Source organism: Pararge aegeria, chromosome 17 (genome assembly GCF_905163445.1).
Source record: "Pararge aegeria chromosome 17, ilParAegt1.1, whole genome shotgun sequence".
NCBI classification, from domain to species: Eukaryota; Metazoa; Arthropoda; class Insecta; order Lepidoptera; family Nymphalidae; genus Pararge; species Pararge aegeria.
Window position 1 is genome coordinate 1,342,110 of NC_053196.1, and position 23,789 is coordinate 1,365,898.

Consider the following 23,789-nt stretch of genomic DNA (forward strand, 5'->3'; position numbering starts at 1 on the left):
AAGCGTTACTTATTAAGGTATTGCTTTGGCTGTCATTAGTGAAAACTGGCATAAGTCTGCTTAACAAGACTTTTCCTCGGAGTAAGCACTATTATTAGAGAGCGCAAGCCGCGCTTACCAAAGGCTAAAAGGCCAAACCGACGACTGTTGCCACTAATTGAGCAATAATTCCTTGGAGTTACCAACTCGTCGTCTTCATACGAAACACTTAGTTTTATAGTGACAGTTGTCAACTAATTCCATATTTTGTAACGGGTGGCAACTATTGGGAATCGGGCAACGGATGACAAGTGCCCAGTGACTTTTGGATTAGAAGCTACACACAACCTGATAAAAATGCCTTTCTCTTTATACCTCTGTTCTATGGAAACGTAATAATAATTATGCGTACGTATTAAGATAGTAAAATATAGCAGACTACTCAGCGGTTCCATGGTGTAATGGTTAGCACTCTGGACTTTGAATCCAGCGATCCGAGTTCAAATCTCGGTGGAACCTTACTTTTACATATTTTCCAATTTGAATAAATTACGATATTTCGTCATATTCTTAGAGTAGTGACAGTTTTGCCGTTTTAATTTGATTTTTAATTTTAATGTTTTTTGAAGCTTATCAAAATAATGTAAATAGTTTTTTTTATACATGATTTCGAAATAAATTACGAAGATAACATAATATTAAAACTTACAAATTATTTATGTTACATAATATTTAGAAAAATTTGGGACTTATTTACAAAGGCTACAATATCTAAAAAAAATACAAAAAGAAAAAGTTAGGTTTATTTAAAAAAATAACTCTAAATAAATTAAAAATTGTAGCTTGTTTTAATGAGAAATCAATGGCTTTGCCAACCATTTAGATGTGCTTTTTTAAAGATATCACCACGTATTAGGTTCTAGGCTAGGTGTTACGGCTATATGTCTTCAAGAGGATGCTGAAGAATTCCTTTTTTGAAGTGTTTATTCTCCCAAAAACTTATTGGTCGATTTTGGTCGGTCGAACCTGGCTAAGTTAGGTGTGAGCTTAGAAGCTTAAGTTTTTAGTTAACGTATGCTACCATCACCTTCACCTAAAATTAGTGATAACATGTTATGTATGAACGCTTCATAAATGCCTGTGATAAGGTCTACATGAACAAAACATTTTTGAATCTGAATTTGCTGCGATTTCTTGAGTAAAACAGGTAAGATCCGATACCAGGATATTACTTATAGGTCAGCAGGGGATTGAATTTAGTTTTTTTATTTTTTTTCCTGTACTTTACTCTTCTAACAATGAAATAATTCTATTTTCAAAATTAAATATTATGACTTTGCTCCACTTATTTTAACTAATAACAAAACTCTACGTTTTTTCTGTCACAAAGCGCTGGAGTGCACCAGAGATAACTAATTTAAATCGGGTTATTATTTAGATATTTAAAGGCGATTTGGCGTTTTTTTTTGCAATTTGTATTCTTGAGGTCGGTTATAGGCTAACTCAGAACTAAGAACAGTAATCCAGAAGAATCGAGAACGAAATTAACGCGGGCGATGCGATGCGGTGGGTCATGGATTTTTTTTTATGGGAACAATTGTTTTTTGAAACTGTACGTACGTACTGTACGAGGTCGCGAAATAACGAAGGTAGTTGTCACGTTGTTCACGAGAGCTAGTGAGACATGCGAGACTCACTAGCTCCATCCAAATGCATACGCTTTCGAATTTATAATACTGTATGTTGTATATCCCTATATTTATAGTCCAGGAGCAAACAATGCAATCAGCGAATACGATGTCACGTGTACTCTCATTAACATCTGTTGTCTGTACATCCGTCTCAGCGATCGGCCCACCGTCGAGATTACACACGTACGACGTGCACACGCACACATACACTTACAAGACTCGTGTGAATTGAAGGTTATCTTTATAATATAAGCATAACTACTAAATAAAATATTGATCTAATTTTTTTTATTCAAAATTCAAAATTCATTTAATTCAAGTAGGCCTACTTTATAATCACTTTTTAAACGTCTCGTCAGTTCGTTCGTAGTGACTCATCGGTTCGGAAAGCAGTTTTCCATTCTATGTGTTAGGCCTAGACTGTAATCTTATCTGGAGTTAAGCGATGACGAAGTCTAAAATGGTAGCAAGCTAGCCTGTTAGGGATAAAGCAGTTGTATTTAACTCATACCCCTAACTGGTTACACATCATCGTACCAGAACGCTGAATCGCTTGGCAGCACGTATGTCAGTTGGGTCACCAGACCAGTCCAGCAGAAATTTAAAAATTCCAAATTTGAAATAATAAACTCCCGGATTGTCCCCGCCGTGGATTGAACCCGGGAATTTAGAGCCCACAGCGCTTACCACTGCGCCAGAGAGGTTGTCAAATCTATATTTTACTTTCTTAATTTTTACAGTTTTCTATCTATAGAAATATTTTCCTGACAGATTCAATTATCAGACAACTTACAATCGAAACACCTGATATATAATATCGTTTGATAGTACCAAGAAAGGATTTTTAAATTCGACTCCCGATGGTTTGGGGAAAGAAGTTTAGTATAGAAGTTTGTCTATTACCAAGTCATATCAATGGAACTCGGTGTTTTGGCTTCTGGTTTAATGATAAGAAACACGTGCTACACAGTTTCTGTAAAATCCCGGAAGGTTGATTGCGAGATATATATGAAAAGTTTATAGAAAGTATTAATTTTCATGTAGGATTTAATAACTTAGGGTTATTTATTACTAATTAAGTATTAATTTCATTAATTGGGACCGTGGGGACGGGGACTCGTACTCATTTTAATGAATTGTCTAAAGGAGTTAAGCTTTTATGTACATCATTCATAAAAATATTCATCAGTTATCTTACTACCCATAACACAAGTCGCTTATTTTGGGGCTAGATGGAGATGTGTGTATTGTTGTAGTATATTTATTTATTTAGGTATTTAGGTCTAGTAGTGTACTGTGTAGCACTAGTAATTTTTTTCTTTTGATTATTAATGTCGTTTAAACCTATTTTGAAAAAAAGGAGAAAGTCGTCTATAAACATTTTATTTTTACCTTTACCTCCCTTATATGTAGGTATACATAAACATAAGATTTTAACTAGGATCCCCTACTGGGGTGGTCTTAATCGTGAAGAATGGTCTCATATTACCAAAATCTGATGCTTCCGTATCATAAAACCGACAGCAGCTGAGTTTTCAAACGACGTAATCTCTGTGATGATTGCCTCCAATTATTGACAGTGCCTAATGATGCGTCCATGGTGTTTAGCACCGTGAAATTTTGGTTTCGGTTAGTTGTTTTTTTCACTATTTATTACATGAGACTTAAAGGCCCTCAAACAAAGCAGGGTGGCTGCAATCGACCGTCGAACCTATCACTATAACCTTATTCAATAAATTATGTAAACATACATATACACTGTACCCTAAACCAATATGTAAAACCTTATTGACGTTTATTTTGCAATAAATGATTATTATTATTATACGAACGATTCATAAGGGCATGTGATGTACCTAAATGAATAAAGATTTTTTTGATTTGAATTTGACATGCGAAGTGTTGCTCTGTTTAAATGAAATGAAATGAAATATTTATTTTGCTAAATATGGGTTAGATATTTGTGTTTAGGATATGAAGTTCTAACATATTCTGTTAATACATCAACATGCAAAATTTAAACATTAAGTTATATTAATAATAATCTTATTTGTTGTGAGATTTATAGTATCATATTAAATAATTGTTTTAGTATATTTAATTATTTAATTAAAGGCACGTATTAGGATGATGGACACAGGGCAGTACTTTGTAGGACAAGTGAAGGTCATGTGGCTCTTTTTATAGGCAATGGATCTACAATGAGGTGGGTCTTCGGCTTGGTACATCAAGCGGAGCGCTCTAGTGCCAACAAATATTTGAGCAACAATTTGCATAACTTGCTTAGGCTCGTCACGTCGTAACATATCGATGCCAGTACGGCGGCGCGTTGTGATGCAGCGGTACACTTCGCTATGCCGCCTGTACGGAATCAAATAGAAATATGAAACTACTGACTTTAATAAATAAAGATGGTGATAACAAAAAAGAAAGCTATGTTTGTTGTGAGCTCATCTTAGACATTCGGAAGCCTTTGTACTTATCACAGTATGGGGAAATCATAGTCCAAATAATACTTACGGCATACTTACGCTTCTGCGATCACCTGCCCGTCACTTACCTTTTGGACTAACAAAATGTACATAAAGAAAAAAAAAATTAATGAACCATAAATAAAATAAAGAAATAAATAATCGACTTACATGTTATGGTCTTAAATAAGTGACATCTGCATATCATCTGCGAAAGGTACAGAAGTCATTTGTGGGATTGAGTATACGCTTTAATAATATGGTTCCTAAGGTAACTTTGGTTCTACCAATGCAAAAGTTTGGAGAATATCTTAAAACACGCTTGTTACACCAAGGTTAATATATACAATTGATGAATTTATTAATGGAAAGGAGGCTTGGAATCCGGCTCTACAAACATCTCTCACAAGATAGTGAAATGATTGTTAAAATGTATAATTTAAATTTTTGATGTTTGAAAAGAGCAACTTTGTTGTTTGTTGCCAGCTTCTATTCAGTAGAATCTGCCTTCAGAACCGATCGTAGAGTCAGTACAAACAGACAGATTTGACGTTTCAAAAGTGCTTATATAATGTGCTTATATAGTGCCTACTTAAGATAAATGAATTTTGAATTTAGTGTGCATACCATGTATGCACGCCACTGGCCTAGTGCCTAACATTAATAGTAACATATTAGAATAAAACAATTTTGGAATTTGAATTTGAATAAACAAATTAAAAGGTTACTAAATTGCCTTTGGTAAAGTTTGTGGAAGTCGAAGTCCTACCCAATGCGCTATCACCGTACAATCGCAACGGCTCACATATGATTAGTATTAAGCACGCAATATTTCAAGAAAAAAGTCGAGTCTGATGACCACGGTCCCAAAGTCTTCAATTTTATTTATTTGTGTCTGCACATTTAAAACTTAACCTAAATGGGGCATAACTAATTCGTTTCTTGTTCATTCACATTTGTAATCTCATCCAATTAGCTGTAGGTAATGAGGTCCCATCATTCATTCAAGATTCGCTTAAACATATTTTATTTTACTTTTATTCCGTTTGGCCGATCTCCTTCGCGCGGCATAAGATAACATAGCTGCGAGCCAGTCATTTTTGCTTTTGTAGCTTACTTTCGAGCATCGTTTTTTTTATTCGCATACAAGTTAGCCCTCGATTGCAATCTCACCTGGTACGTGATGATGCAGTCTAAGATGGTAGCGGGTTAACCCGATAGGGGTATTGCATTGAAGTTATATTTAATATTTAATCTATACCACTAATCGGTAAAATACGCGACAACGTAACGGAAATACACCGCCAGATCTGGCTGGCTTCCTAGCTGGCTACCTAGCTGGCTTCCTGGCAGGATGCATGGTTGCCCGCCTGGCTGGTTCCTGGCTGGCTTCCTGGCTGGCTTCCTGGCTGGCTTCCTGGCTGGCTTCCTGGCTGGTTGCATGGCTGGCTGCCTAGCTGGCTGCATGGCTGTCTGCCTGGCTGTCTGCCTGGATGGCTGCCTGGCTGACTGTCAGGTTGCTTGCCTAGCTGGCTTCCTGGCTGGTTGCATGGCTGGCTGCCTGCATGGCTGTCTGCCTGGCTGGCTGTTAGGTTGCTTGCCTGGCTGGCTTCCTGGCTGGTTGCATGGTTGGCTGCCTGGCTGTCTGCCTGGCTGTCTGCCTGGCTGTCTGCCTGGCTGTCTGCCTGGCTGTCTGCCTGGCTGTCTGCCTGGCTGTCTGCCTGGATAGCTGCCTGGCTATCTGCCTGGCTGGATGCATGGTTGCCTGCCTTGCTGGCTGGCTGCTTTCTGTCTGACAGCAGGCACGAAGGCATTCCCAAATTGCCCCTCCCGGGGATCGAACCTGATATAATAAGTCACCACACACCAAGGTGGTCGTAACAACGGAGCCGCTTGTAAGATCGGCAAACCAACAAACCGATAAACACACGCATTTATAATTTTAGTACGGATAGCGATATATGCATGTGCAAGTGTATTCAACTCCGCCCATTGTAAGCAAAGTGGCTGAGATCAGCGCCGGTCATCGAACCTGGACCTTTCTGATCGCGGCTTGACCTATCGTGCGCCTAGGGCTAGTTTAGCCATTATGGCTTTAACCACGTACACATATCGAGATTGTTAAGCATAATGAGCGTGTGAAAACATCTTTATTGTGTGTAATTTTGCTTAAGTGATCGTAGCAAAGTAAAGCGGTGGTAGCTTAGCGGCTAGGACTTCGCCTTCCCTTTCACGGGACCGAGTTTGAACTCCGCCTGTACCCCTACCGGCAACCACGCCCTTCATTGAAACAATGCTGTTTTTTTTTTTTTTTTTGTATTATACTACGACAATACACACATCGCCATCTAGCCCCAAAGTAAGCGTAGCTTGTGTTATGGGTACTAAGATAACCGAAGAATAATTATATGAATAATATACGTAAATACTTACCTATATTATAAAGAGGAAAGATTTGATTGTTTGTTTGTTTGTTTGTTTGCATCGAATAGGCTTCAAACCTACTGAACTGATTTGAAAAATTCTTTCACTGTTGGAAAGCTACACTATCCCCGGGTGACATAGGCTATATATATCCAATAATAGTATAGACATATATATATAATTAGAATATCGGAATCGGCTCCAACGATTTTCATGAAATTTAGTATACAGGGGGTTTCGGGGGTGATAAATTGATCAAGCTAGGATTCATTTATATTGTAATCTCGGAATCATTTATATCGGACATACGACTATTTTTTTAAGTCGACTCGCACTCGAAGCCGCTTAGGTCCGCTAGTAATATATATATATAACAATGAATAAACAACGCTGCTTAGCGGCATAAATAAGCATTGTTGTAGTACTTTCCCGGTCGAGCTCTATCACAAGAAGTTCTACCACTACGAAAAACGTGCGTTATGTGCGGTGAAGGAAAATGTAGTGAGGTAACCTGAATGCCTGATAGTTCTCCATAATGATCTGTAAGGCGTGTTAAGTCAACCAAACTGCACTTAGCCAAAGTAGTGGACATTTTTTTTGCATTTTCTGAGGCTGTGGGATCGATTCCCACTACTGGAAAAATAATTGTGTGATGAACATTGATGTTTCTCAGTGTCTGGGTGTTTATCTGTATATATAAGTATTTATGTATATATATTCATTAATTTTCATCAGTCTAGTACCCTAGCATAAGCTACGCTTACTTTAGGGCTACATGGCGTTGTTTTGTCGTAGTGTATTTATACTATTAATTATATTTAATATAAGTAGAAGCAGGAGTTCCGCAAAGTATCGTAGAATTCGATGATATAACATGAACTTTAAGCTTAATTTGAGCATTGTTTATCTTTTATGCAATAAAACCATTTTACCTTTTAAAAAAAATTACTTATTTTATTATTGCCGTGGCTTTATGTGAAAAAAATGAATTCAGCCGCTCACCACTGATCCGCGACCACACAGAAGCCAAATGAACCAGCTGACAGTTGTAAGAGTTCCTGTCACGGGCGCTCAAGCGAACTGTGATGGAGGTAGCCGAAAACTCTACTCGATTATTGCGTGTAAAATACAATATGCAATAATAAATGCTAGCTGTTGCTCGCACTCTTCGTACGCATTTAAATTGTTTTTTCATAACTTTAATACCTAGTACTTACGTTGAGCTATCAAAAACAAAACGGGAGGGCCCGTTTTGTTTTTGATTCCACCGGTTCGGAAGGCAGATTCTACCGAGAAGAAGCCGGCAAGAAACTCAGCAGTTGCTCTTTTCCAACATCAACAATTAACATTTTACATTTTAACATTCATTTTTCTATCTTGTGAGAACCAACCTGGTCATTAAGAAATTTTTGATGATGATGTAAAAATTACAGATGATAGAACTTTCGAAGCTCTTCAAAAGCAAAATGATTAGGAAAAGGGTTAAAAACACTGGCTGCCATTAACCACAAGCAATTTCTGAAATTGTGTTAATAATCTGTGAATTGGCAACGCTTTCCGATCGGATCCATCAAAACGGTCAAAACTATCAAATTGGTTAAACGAGTATGACGTAGCGGTGCAGCTCCGCCGCGAGTCTTCACAAACAGTGTAATTGAGCGTGGCATAACGTTATTTAATAGCCGCACTAGGGAATTAGCGCTTTGTGCTAATAATTGAGCGAATAAATTGCCAATTTGGGCATTATTTTATTTTTAATACAGTTTAAAAAAATGATTTGTGCTAATAAAAAATCCCGTGCTTTTTTGCTCGGGACTCGCGGGACTCTCATAGAAGAGAGAGTGTGGAGCTTAGATCCACCACATTCCTCCAATGCGGCTTGGCAGGCAGTAAACCTGACCCAGGTTTACTGGTGTCGTGGTCGTGGTGGTGTCAGAGGACTGATCACCCGTCTGGCAATGGCAGGCGTCCCCTCAATAAATATAAAATATAGGACTGACGGCGTAACGCTTAGATGCCTTGGAACACCAGAAATTAAATATCAATTGCTTTAACGGTGAAGTAAAACGTCGTGCGGAAACCTGCATGTCTGAGAGTTCTATTCACCACCGCTAAAATCGATTCAATCTGCTGGAGCATTCAAATCTAATTTGAAAACCTTTAAGCAGAACAAAACTAAACTTAAAACCTAATAAAAATTCAAAAAAATACCTTTTTACCTAATTTTGTTTACTTATTTTATAACTTTCCACCACGTGTTACCAGCACGTATTAAAATTGTTGTCTCTATCCTTGTATTGTATCTTTTTATTATGTTGTAGTTTTCAATCGTCTGTATAATTTGCGATAGTCTATGTGTTTTATTTTTTAGATCATAATAACTTTCAATAGGTTTAATTTATATTAAAATATAAATAAATAGATATTAAGTAAATTTGTATAGTTATTAATTTATTATAGACTATTAAGTTGTTACGTCCGTGATTTCACACATCTTTAGGCGCTGACTGGAAACCAGCGTTCTAGCTTGTTGCAGCTGATGCTGAGTGGGCGAACTTTATTTGGTCAGTTTCGTTGGTGTAATAGGTTATATCTTAAATAAGTAGATATAAACTGGAGGATACGACAGTTTTTCTAGGAATAACGTTAGATTCTAAACTTCAATGGGGCCCTCATGTAAATAATTTATCGAACAGGCTTAGTTCTTTAGATGCGCTGAAGAAGATAAGCCGAAGATAATGACCGACGTAGAAACTGCTAGACTGGAATATTTTAGTTACTTTCACAGCATTATGTCATATGAAATTTTACTTTGGGGAAGAGGGCTGTTCGTTCGTTCTACAAAATGGGTCCGAGAGAGTCATTGAGAGATAAATTTAAAGATTTTAAAATAAAGACAGTGTATAGTCAGCACATATTTTAAAATTTAATGTACGTTCATAAAAACATTTCTAAATTTAAGAAAAAATGTGACTGCAATAATTTAAACATTAGAAGTAAGAATAAACTTACAGTGCAATATACTAGGTTACATAAAATTCATAATTCGTTTAAAGGAAATTGCATACAATTCTACAATAAACTACCAATTGACATCTTGGAGATGTCTCTTAAAAATTCAAAGTTTGTATTAAACGTAAGCTTATAGAAAAGTCCTATTATAGTATAAAGGACTACGTAAACGATAAAAAAGCTTGGGTGTAAATTATTGCTCTAACCAGGTTGCTCTTCTAATAATTTAAAATGACATTGTGAGATGGCGATAACAAAAAAAAAAAAAAAACACCCGGCTAAGTTTGTTGTAATAGCAAATTAAGCTTAAATTACATAACTCTTACAATGTCTATAATACAGTTTTTTATAACACGTACTGGAGATTTACTTCATTTGATATTATCTACCAGCTTATTGCATACCCTGTAGCTAATGAGTTTATAATGAGGTAGTTTTAGAACACTGTAGTCATTGAATTGTTAAAAAGCTAAATGAAAAACGTAAGTGTTAGTTTTCGATGCATTTCTTTTACTCGGCTACAGTTGCTTCATTTTGTAAACTTAGCTTTGGCACGCGTTCATTTGGAATTGCCTCGTTGAATTCATTAAAAGACTCGTATTCAAAGCAGTGTGGGTTTAAACAAAAAAAAAATGTTAGTCGCATTCGAGAGCTTTACTAATTAATGCGGTTAAAGTGTTATACGCTTGTCTACACATCTGTGTGCCAATTATTTATTTTCATTGTTTTATTGACTAGTATCGTTGGTCTAGGTGGTTAGCATGTTCAACTGCGTGTCATGAATTCGTAGGTTCGAATCCCAGGTCGTGCCAAAAATGGTTCAGTACCTGCTGGGAGTAAGGGAATTGGCGGTGTGAGCTGGGTAAACCATCGGCCCAGTTATAATCACTAACTTGTGATAATAGTCGTAAAAGCCTATTAACCCGCATTGTATTGGATTTATGATTGGGTGTAAGCTCTTAAACCCATTCTTCTGTGAAAGAGGAAGCCTGGTCTCATTAGTGCGTGCATAATATGTTGCGGATGATTATTGTAGTGAAACATAGGGCTTACCAAAGAATACGGGGGTTGACTAATTACTAATCTAGGTTTATGTTCAGAACGTCATGACAGAAAAACAAGACAAATATATCTTTATAAATAAATAAATAAATATACTATGACAATACACACATCGTCATCTAGCCCCAAAGTAAGCTTAGCTTGTGTTATGGTTACTAAGACGACTGATGAATATTTTTATGAATAATATACATAAATACTTAGAATATACATATAAACACCCAGACACTGAAAAATATTCACGCTCATCACACAAACATTTTCCAGTTGTGGGAATCGAACCCACGGCCTTGGACTCAGAAAGCAGGGTCGCTGCAAACTGCGCCAATCGGCCGTCTTTGTTTGAATCCTGAATTGAAACCAGCACCTTGTGAACTACTTGACTAGAGAAACAGATTATGATGATAGAGGCAGAAACGTTATTCTAAAAAAATAAAACTAAATTTTGAAAGTTCGCCTCCTAATTTTAATTTAGCTAAAAAACATATTGCCTCAACACTCGACCAAACCTATTCAGGCCTATTCATTTATGATTTTAACCCCCAGTCCCCCAAACGCCTCTCGGTCACGTTCCAGACGCCCTGTGAATGAGTGTACGATAACTGAACGAGTTTAAACCATGGAACGTTCGATAGGATATCCTTTCGCATTATAATAAAGCCCTTTGATTCCAAACGGCATACGGCGAGGCGTTTGTTTGGATGCAAATTATAAAGGAAGTTGATGAATGAATTATACCTAAGTTACGTCATACACCTTTTGGTAACGCATAATATGTATTTGCAGCGGTAATAGCACAGCGGGCAGGACATTGACTTTATTTTGGGGGGCCGAGTTCGAATCCCAACACAAACCTCTAACTTTTATTTATTTATTTATTAGCTTTTCAAGGGAAACAAACAGTACTATTACACATAAAAGTAATGCCGTATTTATCACATAAACCAATGAAGTTTCCACAACTTGGTTATGCATATAATACGATAACATTAACCACAATAAGTAGCTCCCAAGCAATTATTATACAAAAAGAGAAAAAATAAATTGATATTAAACAAAAATGAAAAACAAAAACTTCAAAGCTTTATTATATTATAATACTTATTTTGCCATAGTAAATTTCCTAAAAGTGCCAATTTTGACATGAAAGATGTCCGTCTCACAATATTTGTTGTTAAAAGCATTGCACGCACGAGATAAAAAGTTATTTGCCGAATACCTTGTCTTCCATCTAGCCCACGCAAAGGGAGGTTTACGCCTTGCATTTAACCTACGACATGCAATATTCTAATTTATGAGCGTTTAAAGCAATTAAAATATTATTTGCTTCAAGGGTGAAGGAAAACATCATTAAGAAACCTGCATACCTGAGAGTTCTCCATAATGTTCTCAAAGGTGTGTGGAGTCCACCAATCCGCATTGGGCCAGCAATCCCTTATCATTGTGAAACAAAACATCGTAATGAAAACATCGTGAGGATGCCTGAGAGTACTACATAATGTTCTCAAAGGTGTGTGGAGTCTTTTCGTCAACACTAATGAGCTATAATTAAAGTTACTCTATCAACGCGGCGTTAAGTTGGATGCCTAAGTACCAAGTCAATGATAGAGCGAGGGATTTAAACCTTTATACCATTCCAAACGTGAAACAACTCTATAGAAATTACAAAGACTGATATACGCAGCCTTGCTGCTTGGCGGCAGAAATAACCATAATGGTAGAACTTCCCCGGACGACCTCTATAACAAAATGCTCTACTACTAAAATATATGTCCACTAATCCCCAATCCGCCCTGGGCCAGCGTGGTGGACATCGGCCGTAACCCCTTCTCAGTGAGGGAGAAGACCCGTGCGCTGTAGTGGGCCGGTAATGTATAAAGCCGGCCGATTGGCGCAGTGGGCAGCGACCCTGCTTTTTGAGTCCAAGGCCGTGGGTTCTATTCCCACAACTGGAAAATGTTTGTGTGATGAACATGAATGTTTTTCAGCGTCTGGGTGTTTATCTGTTTGTTATAAGTATTTATGTATATTATTCATAAAAATATTCAACAGTCACCTTAGTACCCATTACACAAGCTACGTTTCTTTATTCATATTTATGTATTTATTTATAAAAAATTAAAAAGTTGATAGAGTAACATTAATATGTTGAAGTAGGTAACATAGGTGAGATATCTTATCTATGTTACCTACTTAATAAGTTAAACGTTAAGTTTTTGGTAGGTTGGTACCTTACGGAACGATCTTATCTTTATTTTCAACTGATTGTTAAATTAGCTTTGTACTTGTAGTTTGTCACGACGTTAGTCCCGTGTGTAAGAAAAAATACAGTAGCGCTAGTTTTAAAAATGATCGCAACCGTTAAAACCGCCGACTTACATTTAATCTACCAGGTGGGTCTTAGCTCTTAAGGCGGACTTCCTATGAAGAAAATTGTGCTCAGCAGAGACATAATCTCCGATTAAAGTCCACTGCTGGACATAGGTCTTTTGTAGGGAGTTCCAAAATCCACGGTCCTGAACCGCTTTTTCTGTCTTGCTGGTCCCCAAACGAGGTGGAAAGACATCTCTTTCCACCTCGTTTGGGGCCTACCAACGCTGCGTTTATCTGTGAGGAATCGCCTTCCAGCACCTTGGAACCCCAACGTCCATCGGTTCTCCGAGCTATCCTCCGATATATAGCTATAATATAGGTCCGAGCTATAGCTCCGAGCATCGGTGCTCGCCCATTTCCACTTCAGCATTGCGACTCAGTGAGCTATGTCGATAACTCTGGTTCTTCAACAGATCTCGGCATTTCTGTTCCCGATCAAATGATCGGAGTGTTTTATTGTTATAATAATCCCAAAACCATCGCACATAACAAAGCAACACTTCCCAGGGCATGCAAGGAACACATTCTAAATGTTCTTGTAAGTTGCATTCCTTGCATGCCCTGTGCCCATCAACCTAAGGCGTAGATCATCATCATCAAGCCATTACCGATACTTGTCTCCTCTCAGAACGAGAAGGCACCGGATACTTGTCTGATCCCTTTTTAAAAGCGTTATAGTCCACCACGCGGGCCAGCTGCGGAGTGGTAGACTCCACACGCTGCAAACTTTATGCACAACTCTCAGGCACTCAGGTTGCTTCAAGATGTTTTCCTTCACCGTAAAAGCAAGTGGCATTAAATTGCCCATATTAAAAATGCACAGAGCTCCAAAAAGTAGTCCTCCAAGGTAAGTAGTTCTCCGCGTGAGCTCTGTCCCAAAAAGCTATACTACCTCGAATTAAGATAATGAATTATTAATTAAGTTATAAGAATATCTGAATTCTTAATACCTAGCTCCTGTCTGAGAAATACATAACACAAAAACCTCAAGAACTTGAGTACAATAGTAATAACAGATTCAAAACTGCTAGTATCCACGACTCCGTGCATACAATACGCATTACTGTACATCTGTGTGTATGTAAATGACGCGAAGGTTTTATGAGATAACATGCCTGCGAGTCGATGGAGCGCAAACTACGGTATGCCTGGGAAATGCAGTGGGAACGACGGGACCTGTTCGTTTACCCGGTATCCGTTTACGAGATCTCTGCAACGCTGTTCACAGTTGCCATTTTGACAGTCGATGGGCATAGTGGCCAGTGACTCTGCTCACTGAGACCAAAGCCGTGGGTTCGATTCCCACAACTGGAAAATATTTGTGTGATGAACATGAATGTCTTTCAGTGTCTGGGTGTTTACCCGTATATCATAAGTTTTTAATATTCATACAAATATTCATCAGCTTTATTAGTTAGTACCCACAACACAAGCTTTGGGGCTAGATGGCGATGTGAGTATTGTCGTAGTATATTTATTTATTTGTTTAAATTGATCAAATTATTTATTTGGTAAAAATATGTTAGGGACTAAACACTTAATATATAAACTTATATGTACTTTTGAGTACCCAAGCAACCGGCGGTCAGGGCTCCAGAGTGAGGAACCTACTCACAATACGCACCGTGTCAAGGAATACTGCCTTCTGTATCCGTCCCTTGATCCAACAACCAAGCGAAAGCTCATTAAGATGTTGGTAAAAGTTTTTCGCGACAAGATCATTAACTGAAACAACTGTCGGAACAATAACTGTCGACTGAACACTCCACATGGCGGTAATCTTGTGAGCAAGGTCCAAGTATTTTTATACTTTGTCCTTTTCAGCTTTCACCAGAATATTATTAGCTATGTATTCTTTTTCTATATTATTTCCACTTGTGCATTGGCGCTCGGAGATTTAATGAAGCTGTGCGAGAAGATAAAATTTTATTTATTAATTTATTTAGTACGAGTACCAAAGATTGAACTTAATATTAATAAGGAATTGACATGCACAAGGGCAACTTAGCTCAAAAGAGATTTCTTACAGAAGCCCTTTTTTGTTTTCTCCTGGGGGAAAATTTCTCTTACATGGGTAAGAGAGTAGTGCGAGCCGTGCAGAATGTCGGCCTCCCAAAAGTGAAGTAGAAGTTACCCACTATATATATCAAAAATGATAAACATAACAATATTACTACCTATAGAGAATAGAGATCGCTATTTAGCGATAAGGCCGCCAAATTGTACGTTCTACCTTATTGTGCTGTTGTATTTGTATCTCTGTAAATTTTCTCTGTGGTGTACAATAAAAGTGTATTCTTTCATACAATAATACGCCTTCAAAATTATAATTCTCAGGGATAAAAATTGAGTAAAAAGCCAATTAAACCGAAATAAGTATCTTTTATACCAAAGTGATGTCACATTAAAGCTACATTTAATACGTAATAAGAAAGTATAGAGCCTCTTTCTCACATATTGCAGTACATTGTACTTTAACATTGCGATGTCCCTTGGCAGCTTTTTTTGGTGAAAAATTACTCGCTGAAGACTGAGCTAACTAAACAACTCCATCTCTTTCTAACCTACTTGAAACCACGAAGTGCGAGGGAGGCCATTGACACACCAATACGAATTCGCCGTTTTAGTCTCCAACAATCTCTCGGTAGTAAAGGTTGTGTGTGTATACAAAACGTAAAAGTTTTATGCGTGCTTTTAAAAGTGTGTAAAGTGAATAGTGACGAGATAAGTGCAAAGATGTATAATAAGTGAAGTGAAAGTGTTCTTGTGATTGTCACTTTTGAAGGAATTGCTTTTTTATGGAGTATGAGTGGATCTTCACAGGAAGTATTGGTGAGCGCTACTACTAAAATATTTATTATATTTTGTTTGAGCTGTTGACTGTACGTGCACTTAGTTTATTTTAGTCACTACAACTTAGATATATATCTAAGATAACAAAGATAAGAAACTCGTATCACGAAGCGTTTTGTAAGTAGACACTATGAGATTTCGACACCGATTTGGGCCTAAATAATCTGCATCGTCATTTATCTTCAGCTTCGTATTCTGTTATTTTTGTCAATCGCGATCTGCATTTTCATTAATTTCTTTTCTACTACAAACTTTTGACTGCAAGTATGATGCAGTTTAAGGTAGCGCTCTAACCTGTTAGGGGTATGGCAGTTACATTAAACTCATACCTCTAAACGATTTTATGCAACATCGTCAACCACTCTTCGGCATGCTTTTGTTGGTACCGTGTCAACTAGCCACAGCCCAAGCCTCCCAGACCATAACAGAGGAAATTCAGAAATTTGCTCCTACAAGAAAGCAACCCGGGACTACCCATTTGTAACTGCGCTTGTGAGGTCGACAAGAGAAAAGTAGGGTTGCTAGAGAGACGTGAGAAGTTCTTACTCTGCTGTCGAATTATGGTTATTGTATGAAGACGACCGGTTCAGAACATATTACATAAATTGCAGAATTTCGTAGCAACTGCGAAAGCAGTTATTAGATACAAATTGTAGCAAAATTTATTAATAAAATGCCTTTGGGTCATGATCGCAGTCATTGATTTAATACTTATTACGAGCCAAACAATATAATAGTATGAACGTCATAATCTGTTCTTATTTTGAATACTTAAAACAAACATTTCAATGCATACTCATATACTATAATTTAATAAACAATTATGCACAGTTTTACAAACTGTATGTTTGTTTATTTGTTGTTTGTTGTTGTATATTCGGATCATATTTCACCGATTTTGACAACATTTGGTACAATTTTTTTTTATCTTTACAAGATAAAAAAATCCAAAAAAATGCAACCGAGATTTGCAAAAATATAATCGATTTCCTACGTAAATCTTAACAGCACTACCGATCTCAACTACTTCTTGTGTGTGTTCTTGAGTCATGCGCGTAACGAGAAAAACATTCCTACCCATTTTCTCGTATTGTGTCTAAGAAAAAAGTAGACATAAATTTCTTAGCCCAGTTCCAAAATAACTTTAAAATCGCATAGCGTAGTTCCTTACTCACACATACACAAAGCCACACACAACACTTAAATATACTTTCATCATCATCATCACATCAACCCATTACCCCCCCCACTACAGGGCACGAGTCTCCTCCCACAATGAGATGGGGTTAAGGCCGTAGTCCACCACGCTGGCCCAGTGCGGAAATATACCAAAAAATACTATACCTGTATTATACGAAACAAACGCGGACGACGTCGCAGGCAACAGCTAGTTTAAATGTAATTGAGTCAAGTAGTTAAGTTAACGAAATTGTCGGGCTATTTATCAATAAAAAACAAATAAGTCTATGGAAATTCTACCTTAATAGAACCTTATGAATTCACTATAACCAATTTACATTATTGTTGTCCATTATGATACGAAACTCGTTTATCAAAAACTCGTCCGTACAATTCATTCGATTGTTCTCTAAAAAATATAATCTTTTGTATTCCGTAACAATTGTTTGTATATTTTAGTTTCGTAGTCGCGTTAGAGGCAGATAAATAAAAGCGTAATAAATTTATAAGTTACTTAGTACTATACTTTAGTAGCTATTTCCCGCGGTTTTACCTGCATTAACTTAACCAGCATATGAGCCGCGCGGATACCGTACTCATAGATGTAAACTCCTCCTCCAACGGAGAACTCTTATAAATTCTTTAATTCTTAACTGTTTGTCCCAATGAAATGCTATAAAGTGCAAAGTTTACCTATACAATACTCCTTTAATAGTAAAAATACTTTGAATGGTTAAAAACGACCTTTTATTCTATATCATTATTTCTTAAAATTAAAAAAAAAACAACATACGCCCAGGAACTAAAAAGCAAAAAATACTTGTTTCTACCGGCGATCTAATTAGAACGCGTAATTGTGACCAAAATATATTAGTTAGATATATTCCCTCGCGGACGTTTTTGTAGATAATGAGTACTTTAATCATGTATTACATATTTTTTATGTATATTAATAATTTTCTCAGCGCACGCCAAATAATGAACTTTATAGGCAAAATTGCTTTAATAACTCTCCCTCGACCGATTTCGATAAAATTTCAATGGGACCACCTGGAAAGTATGCGCTTTAAAACAAAAAAAGAATTTTTAAAATCGGTTCAGGCAAAAAAAAAGTTTCCGACGAATTGAGAACCTCCTTTTAAAGTTGGTTAAAAAAAACCTTCAAGATGAATTTAAAGAAGTAATGACAAAAAAACTATATAATTAATAATTGATATGAGATGTTATGGGCTTATAAGATAAAAAGGAATGGTTTTCTTCTTCTTAAAGTGCCTCCCTAATGAAGTTCAAAAAGAAGACACAGCAGCTATGAAATGTGACCGAGTGCTTTTAAATACCACTGGCACAGGTTCTTTAGCCAGGATTGTAGTCTCTGTTCCCACGCCCCTTTTGCCCTTTTGTATCTTTCCTTGGCCAACCAGTTGCAGAAGATAATACTCCGTAGTTAACAAACTTTTCATTACAGTGGAAAGAAACTCCCTTAATTTTCTCAACGCACTGCAATACTGTCTCGTTTTAAACTTTGTCTCTTTAGGACACCTTAACATTCTTCTGTAAGCCCAAATCTCAAACGTCTCCAGCTTTTTGCTCGAAACTTCTTTGAGTTTCCAATCTTCTGCTGCAGAAGAATGGAGGCTGCATATGTAGTTATTTGTTGCATCTGAGTCACATCATTTTAAAGAAAGCTATGAGCTTTTTTAATGTGGAACCGAATTTCAAATCTGTGATCACATTGGTCTTTGCAATAACATCCGAAGCAGAATAGAATAGAAAAACTTTATTGCATTATGAAAAACACAAGGAAAACAGTAAAAGTACGTAAAGCTAGGGTGCAAAGGCGGCCTTATCACTAAAACGGATCTTTAAGCTGAACGTGCGAAGCCGATAAAAAGGTGGAAAGTGTATGGTGCATAAAGTATGTAAGAAATAAAAAAGAAGTAAAATAAACTTATATGAACAAACATACTACATTTACGTAATAACTACGAAAATACCGGTATAAACATATTTATACTAAAATAAATATTTAAATTATACATTTATGCTATCATAAACTTACACTCAATTACATAGATAAGTAATAATTTTTTTTATATGATGTTTAAAGAGGTGAATAGACACGGAAAGACGAATCTCCCAGGGAGCGAGTTCCACAGTGCTACAGTTTTACAGTGAATGACTGGTTTTAGCGCTGAGAGTGAGATAAATGTATAAGCATGCTATCATTCGCCAACCGGAGACTGTCAAGATCCTGAGAAAAGGAGAAAAGAAAAGTACAAAGTTCAAACATACAAAAAATCTAATCTTTCTCTGTATAGATTGTGTTGAGTTATTTGGAATTCGATGTACCAGACTTTACTTTAAATTGCTTTTCGATTTCTTTGCCAGTCATTGCATAAAATTATTCCGAAATTAGGTACTCTCGTAAAATACCGGCAGAGGCGTACCGCAAAGCAATTTAGTTTGAAAAGAAGCTGACGCCTGTATAAATCTTATAAAGCGAAACAGAATAGTGTGTAATTTATGTGACAGTGCTATGCTATGACGTTTGTTTATAAAAAATGACATATGTACGTTAAAACTAAGTTAGTTACTATTCTGCACTGCATTGTTACGGCCAATGACTAAGTAAACGCCAATATAATTCGTTTTTTCCGCCACACGCACGCTATGTCAAAATCTATTAGGGTTGATTTTGGATATAAAAAGCTAGCATTCCTGCCCTATACTCATATGTAAGGGTACTAGCTATTTCTTGCGGCTTTATTCGCGTTTTATTTGGTTTTTTTAAAGTCTAGAAATGTAACTTTTCCCAGCGTAAAATGTATTCTGTGTCAATCTCTGCATGCAAGCTAATGCAAAATTTCGCCAAGATCGGTTAAACTGTGAAGCCTAGATCTACGGATCACGAGGTCCTGTGTTCCAATTTTTATGTCTAGAAATTTTCAGTACCAGCCATGAATTAGAAATTTAGTTGTGTCTGCTCCCGTTTTCGAAGAGTTCTACATTAAATCGCCAATACCAGTTATTATCGCTAACGTTTTGAAATAATTATTAAAGCCCACTAAAATGTATTTCAGCAGCGTGGTGGGTCTTTGCTCTAAAATTTCCTCTATAATTTAATGGACTAATGATTATGATGATATAACTTATTAGGTATGTAAATCTATGCTGCATAAAGTTTAAATTTTAAACATACGTCATGTTGGGTCAACATATTTCACATCTCATGCTCTTAATATCTTATTTATGCTAGGCGAAAGCTGAACTATTATTACGCTCTTGTGCATAAGAGTGTTTGTAGATAAACCAAAATCTAATATAGAATAAAATAAAATGAGAATAAACATGTGCGATCGGGGGACCTAAGTTACAAACTAAGATCCAAACTCTACTTCGACCATCAAAAAATCAGACATGATATAAATAAGTAGGCGTTATGGCCCCACCAGGATGGCAGCCTGGAGGGGCCGTAACGCCTTTTCATTACGCGATGATTTTAACTATTTCACTCTTACCACAAGCCACGTTAGTAAACATCGTTCCAAATATATTTTAGGCTTTAGTCTACGATTAGAACGCAAATAAAACATTTTTAATTTGTAAATTTAACTGTTAAGTTAATTTACTGTATTAAAGTTATTTTAGTAATTAACGTTAAAATACGAAGTAAAAATAATAGTAAAGATCAGAATTTAAGAGTCAATTTATAGATGCCGTCGAGTTTAATGAGCATATCAGTGAAATCATCTCGAGAGCTACATCTTAGATGCTATCTTAGAAAAGACATCAACGCGCGCGGGTTATGCTACGCGTACATGAAAGATGTAGTATAGAGCTAGGATATAAGTGTGTGTAGTATTAATAGGTTCAGAGCCTTTAGTCTGCTATTACAATTGAGTATTAGTAGTCTAACTTATATAATCCAATAATAAAATTATATAGTCTTATGTTTAAAAAAACTTATACAACTAAACAATTACACTATAAATTAAATTTTCGGTGGTTTCCACACAAGGCAAACTTGTATTGTAGGTGCCTATTCAAGTTGTGTTTACTTTTCATTCGGTTAACGTAAGTTTTTCCTTTATGAATTATTTAAGCAAAAAGCAGCACGGCATTGGTTGCAAACAAACTTCTGTTACTATTTGTTCCGAATAATATTTTATAAATAATGTTTATTTTTGAATACTAGTTTTTGACAAATTCAAGTTGAGGTGATGATGATGATTAATAATTGATGATCCGCGCTGGGAATCGATCCCAGAACCAGTGCACCTAGGATTATTTATGAAACCTTCCTAGTAAACCTTTTCTAGCGGATATATAATAACGTAGGGCTAACGTATGTCATAGTCTTTCCAATGACAAAGAGAGAAATAGGTAACTATCGTTTCACCCGTTTTAACTAGGAGTAAATTTCTGAACAAGCTTTAACTTAAGTAATTCCCATTCCCATACGAAGTTCCCTGGGAAGTCTTGTCAAAATTAGTCGCGGTGTTTTTAAGCTTAGCCGGAACAAACAGACAGACGAATAAAACTTTAAAAATTGCTTTTTAATTACATATATAATTTCTATAGTACATACGTATATATACTTTATATCTAGTTATACTTTATTGACATCATTACATGCGACAGAGAATTTGTTTTTGATTCGGGAAGTGGCGTAAAGTAAGAAATACCTACCTACATCTAAAACACAATAATACGTACTACGTCGACAGACATACGATTATCTAACCTAAAAATTACTTTTCTTCTTATTAAAAAAAAACCTTTTACTTCGTAATCTATATGAAGACATGAAAACGTCACAAACATCGATAAAACGCATTAACATACTAAAATATGCGCTCATACCATTTTATAGCCGCACGCTTATTACAAGGTATTAAAGTCCAAAATGTTTAACGTAAAATTTGAACCTTGGAGTACACGATTTGATGCCGTTGGCAATGAAATATGAAACTTAGTAGTGTTCTTTTAATGGAGGTTTTAGAATGGTTCAGATTATGTTACCTGATAACAGACAGCGCAGTGTGATAGAACCTCTTGTAGCGAAGTCGTGGTGATATTTCACCATGGAAACATGTAAGAAATCGATATTTGGCGTTGTGTCGTGTACAGTGTACCTACTAAATTGAATCCAAATCGCAAGTTCGAAAAATAATAGATGTAAACTAACTAAATTAGGGTTATCACAATTCTGGCATGAAATATATAACTACAGTACTAGATATTTATTTTATGAAAATTATGTGGAATTTGCTATACTTCGCGAAAAGCAGAAGAGTCTGTATGGTGTAATTTCTAATTTCTTCAATATTTCTACTCCAAACCAGATCTTCGGCAAACGCACGTTTCTCTCCGACACCGGATCATCCTTTGCACGGCCAGCATGGGCAGGAGACAATTATCTCCCCGAGGAAAGGATGAAAATGTATTTTCTCCTATAGTTTTATCAACTCTCAGAGCATTCTCTTGTCTAATAACAAACGAGGGTAAACTTCTCCTACTCCAGCAGGTGCAGGTGGACACATTACTTATATCCCCTGTCAGGGGATATGATACGGGAATATATTTTTTATCTCCGGCCTGTGCTAGCAGGAGATGCAGGAGATGTTAACTTTACAATGAATAATTGTTATGTTAACAATTATTCATAATAATAAATTACACATTATATGTATGTATTACACATATATATGTTATCATATCATAAGAGGGAATATGATAGGCCATCAAGGGGGGATTTAATTTTTATAATTACCCTCTTTTGTGAATTAGCCTGTAAGTTCCATTTAAGTGGAAATTCCTTTATGGAACAATAAATATCTTAAACCAGAACCAGAAGACGTCCGAGACTGGACTGGACTTGTATTTTTCGACATTTCTGTATATGTCAATTCGGATACATATCTAAATACTTTGCGGTAAAAAAATCAATGATACCGTACTAAATTTCGGCTTCATAGCTTTGAGTTATTCTGAATACGGGTTGTTACCCATAGACAGTCTAACGTGGATAGGCGGACGGATAGATTGACATGTGGATAGACAGATAGATTCGAAGAAACTATACCTATCATATTTGAACTGTTATGGAATCAGATAATCAGATAACGGCATGGGTCTCCTCGCAGAATGAAGAGGGTCACGCTGGCCCAGTGTGGATTGGTGGTCTAAATACACGCCTTTGAGAACATTATGGAGAACTCTCAGGCATGCAAAGTATATTTACTCTCGATGTTTGTCAAGATCATGTAAGAGAAGAATCACCGTTATAGTAATCTTTTATTGGCTTAAACAGACATAACTAAAGATAGAGGTGCGTGCTTGGATTCGAACTCGGTCGGGAATCTATACCTCAGAATCCTTTGTCGATCATGCCTACGATTAGAACTATAGTGAAAGGCGGTTTTCAGTATACTGAAATAAATAAATATAAAAACATGTGTCGCGATACTTAAGCACAAGGCGATAAGGCTGATAAAGACAAGACTCAATTATGAATACCCCTTCGCTCACAACCAGGTCATTGACCCCGTCCACTTTTTTTCTATCTGTGCGACAACATTTTCCAATGAGCAGGGTTGCCTGTATTACCTTTATTGAAAACTAGTAACCAGTAAATATTTCTGTTCTTCCGTTATCTTGTTATCTGTATTATTATTGGTAGCATGCCACTCCGCTCTCGTCTCTCGCAAGACAGAAAAAATCTAAAGATTGTTAAATTATAAAA

At 36.5% G+C, this 23,789-nt stretch overlaps 1 protein-coding gene and 1 non-coding gene across 2 annotated transcripts; one reads left to right on the forward strand and one right to left on the reverse strand.

The window, feature by feature from the left end:
• The first annotated feature begins 426 nt into the window (after positions 1 to 426).
• Positions 427 to 498, forward strand: Trnaq-uug. The gene has a single exon. It is a non-coding gene; the product is annotated as a tRNA-Gln (tRNA).
• A 4,977-nt stretch (positions 499 to 5,475) lies between these two features.
• Positions 5,476 to 5,955, reverse strand: LOC120631217 (immunoglobulin G-binding protein A-like). The gene has a single exon (XM_039900699.1). The coding sequence runs from the start codon at positions 5,953 to 5,955 to the stop codon at positions 5,476 to 5,478; it is 480 nt and encodes a 159-aa protein (XP_039756633.1).
• Positions 5,956 to 23,789: the final 17,834 nt, after the last annotated feature.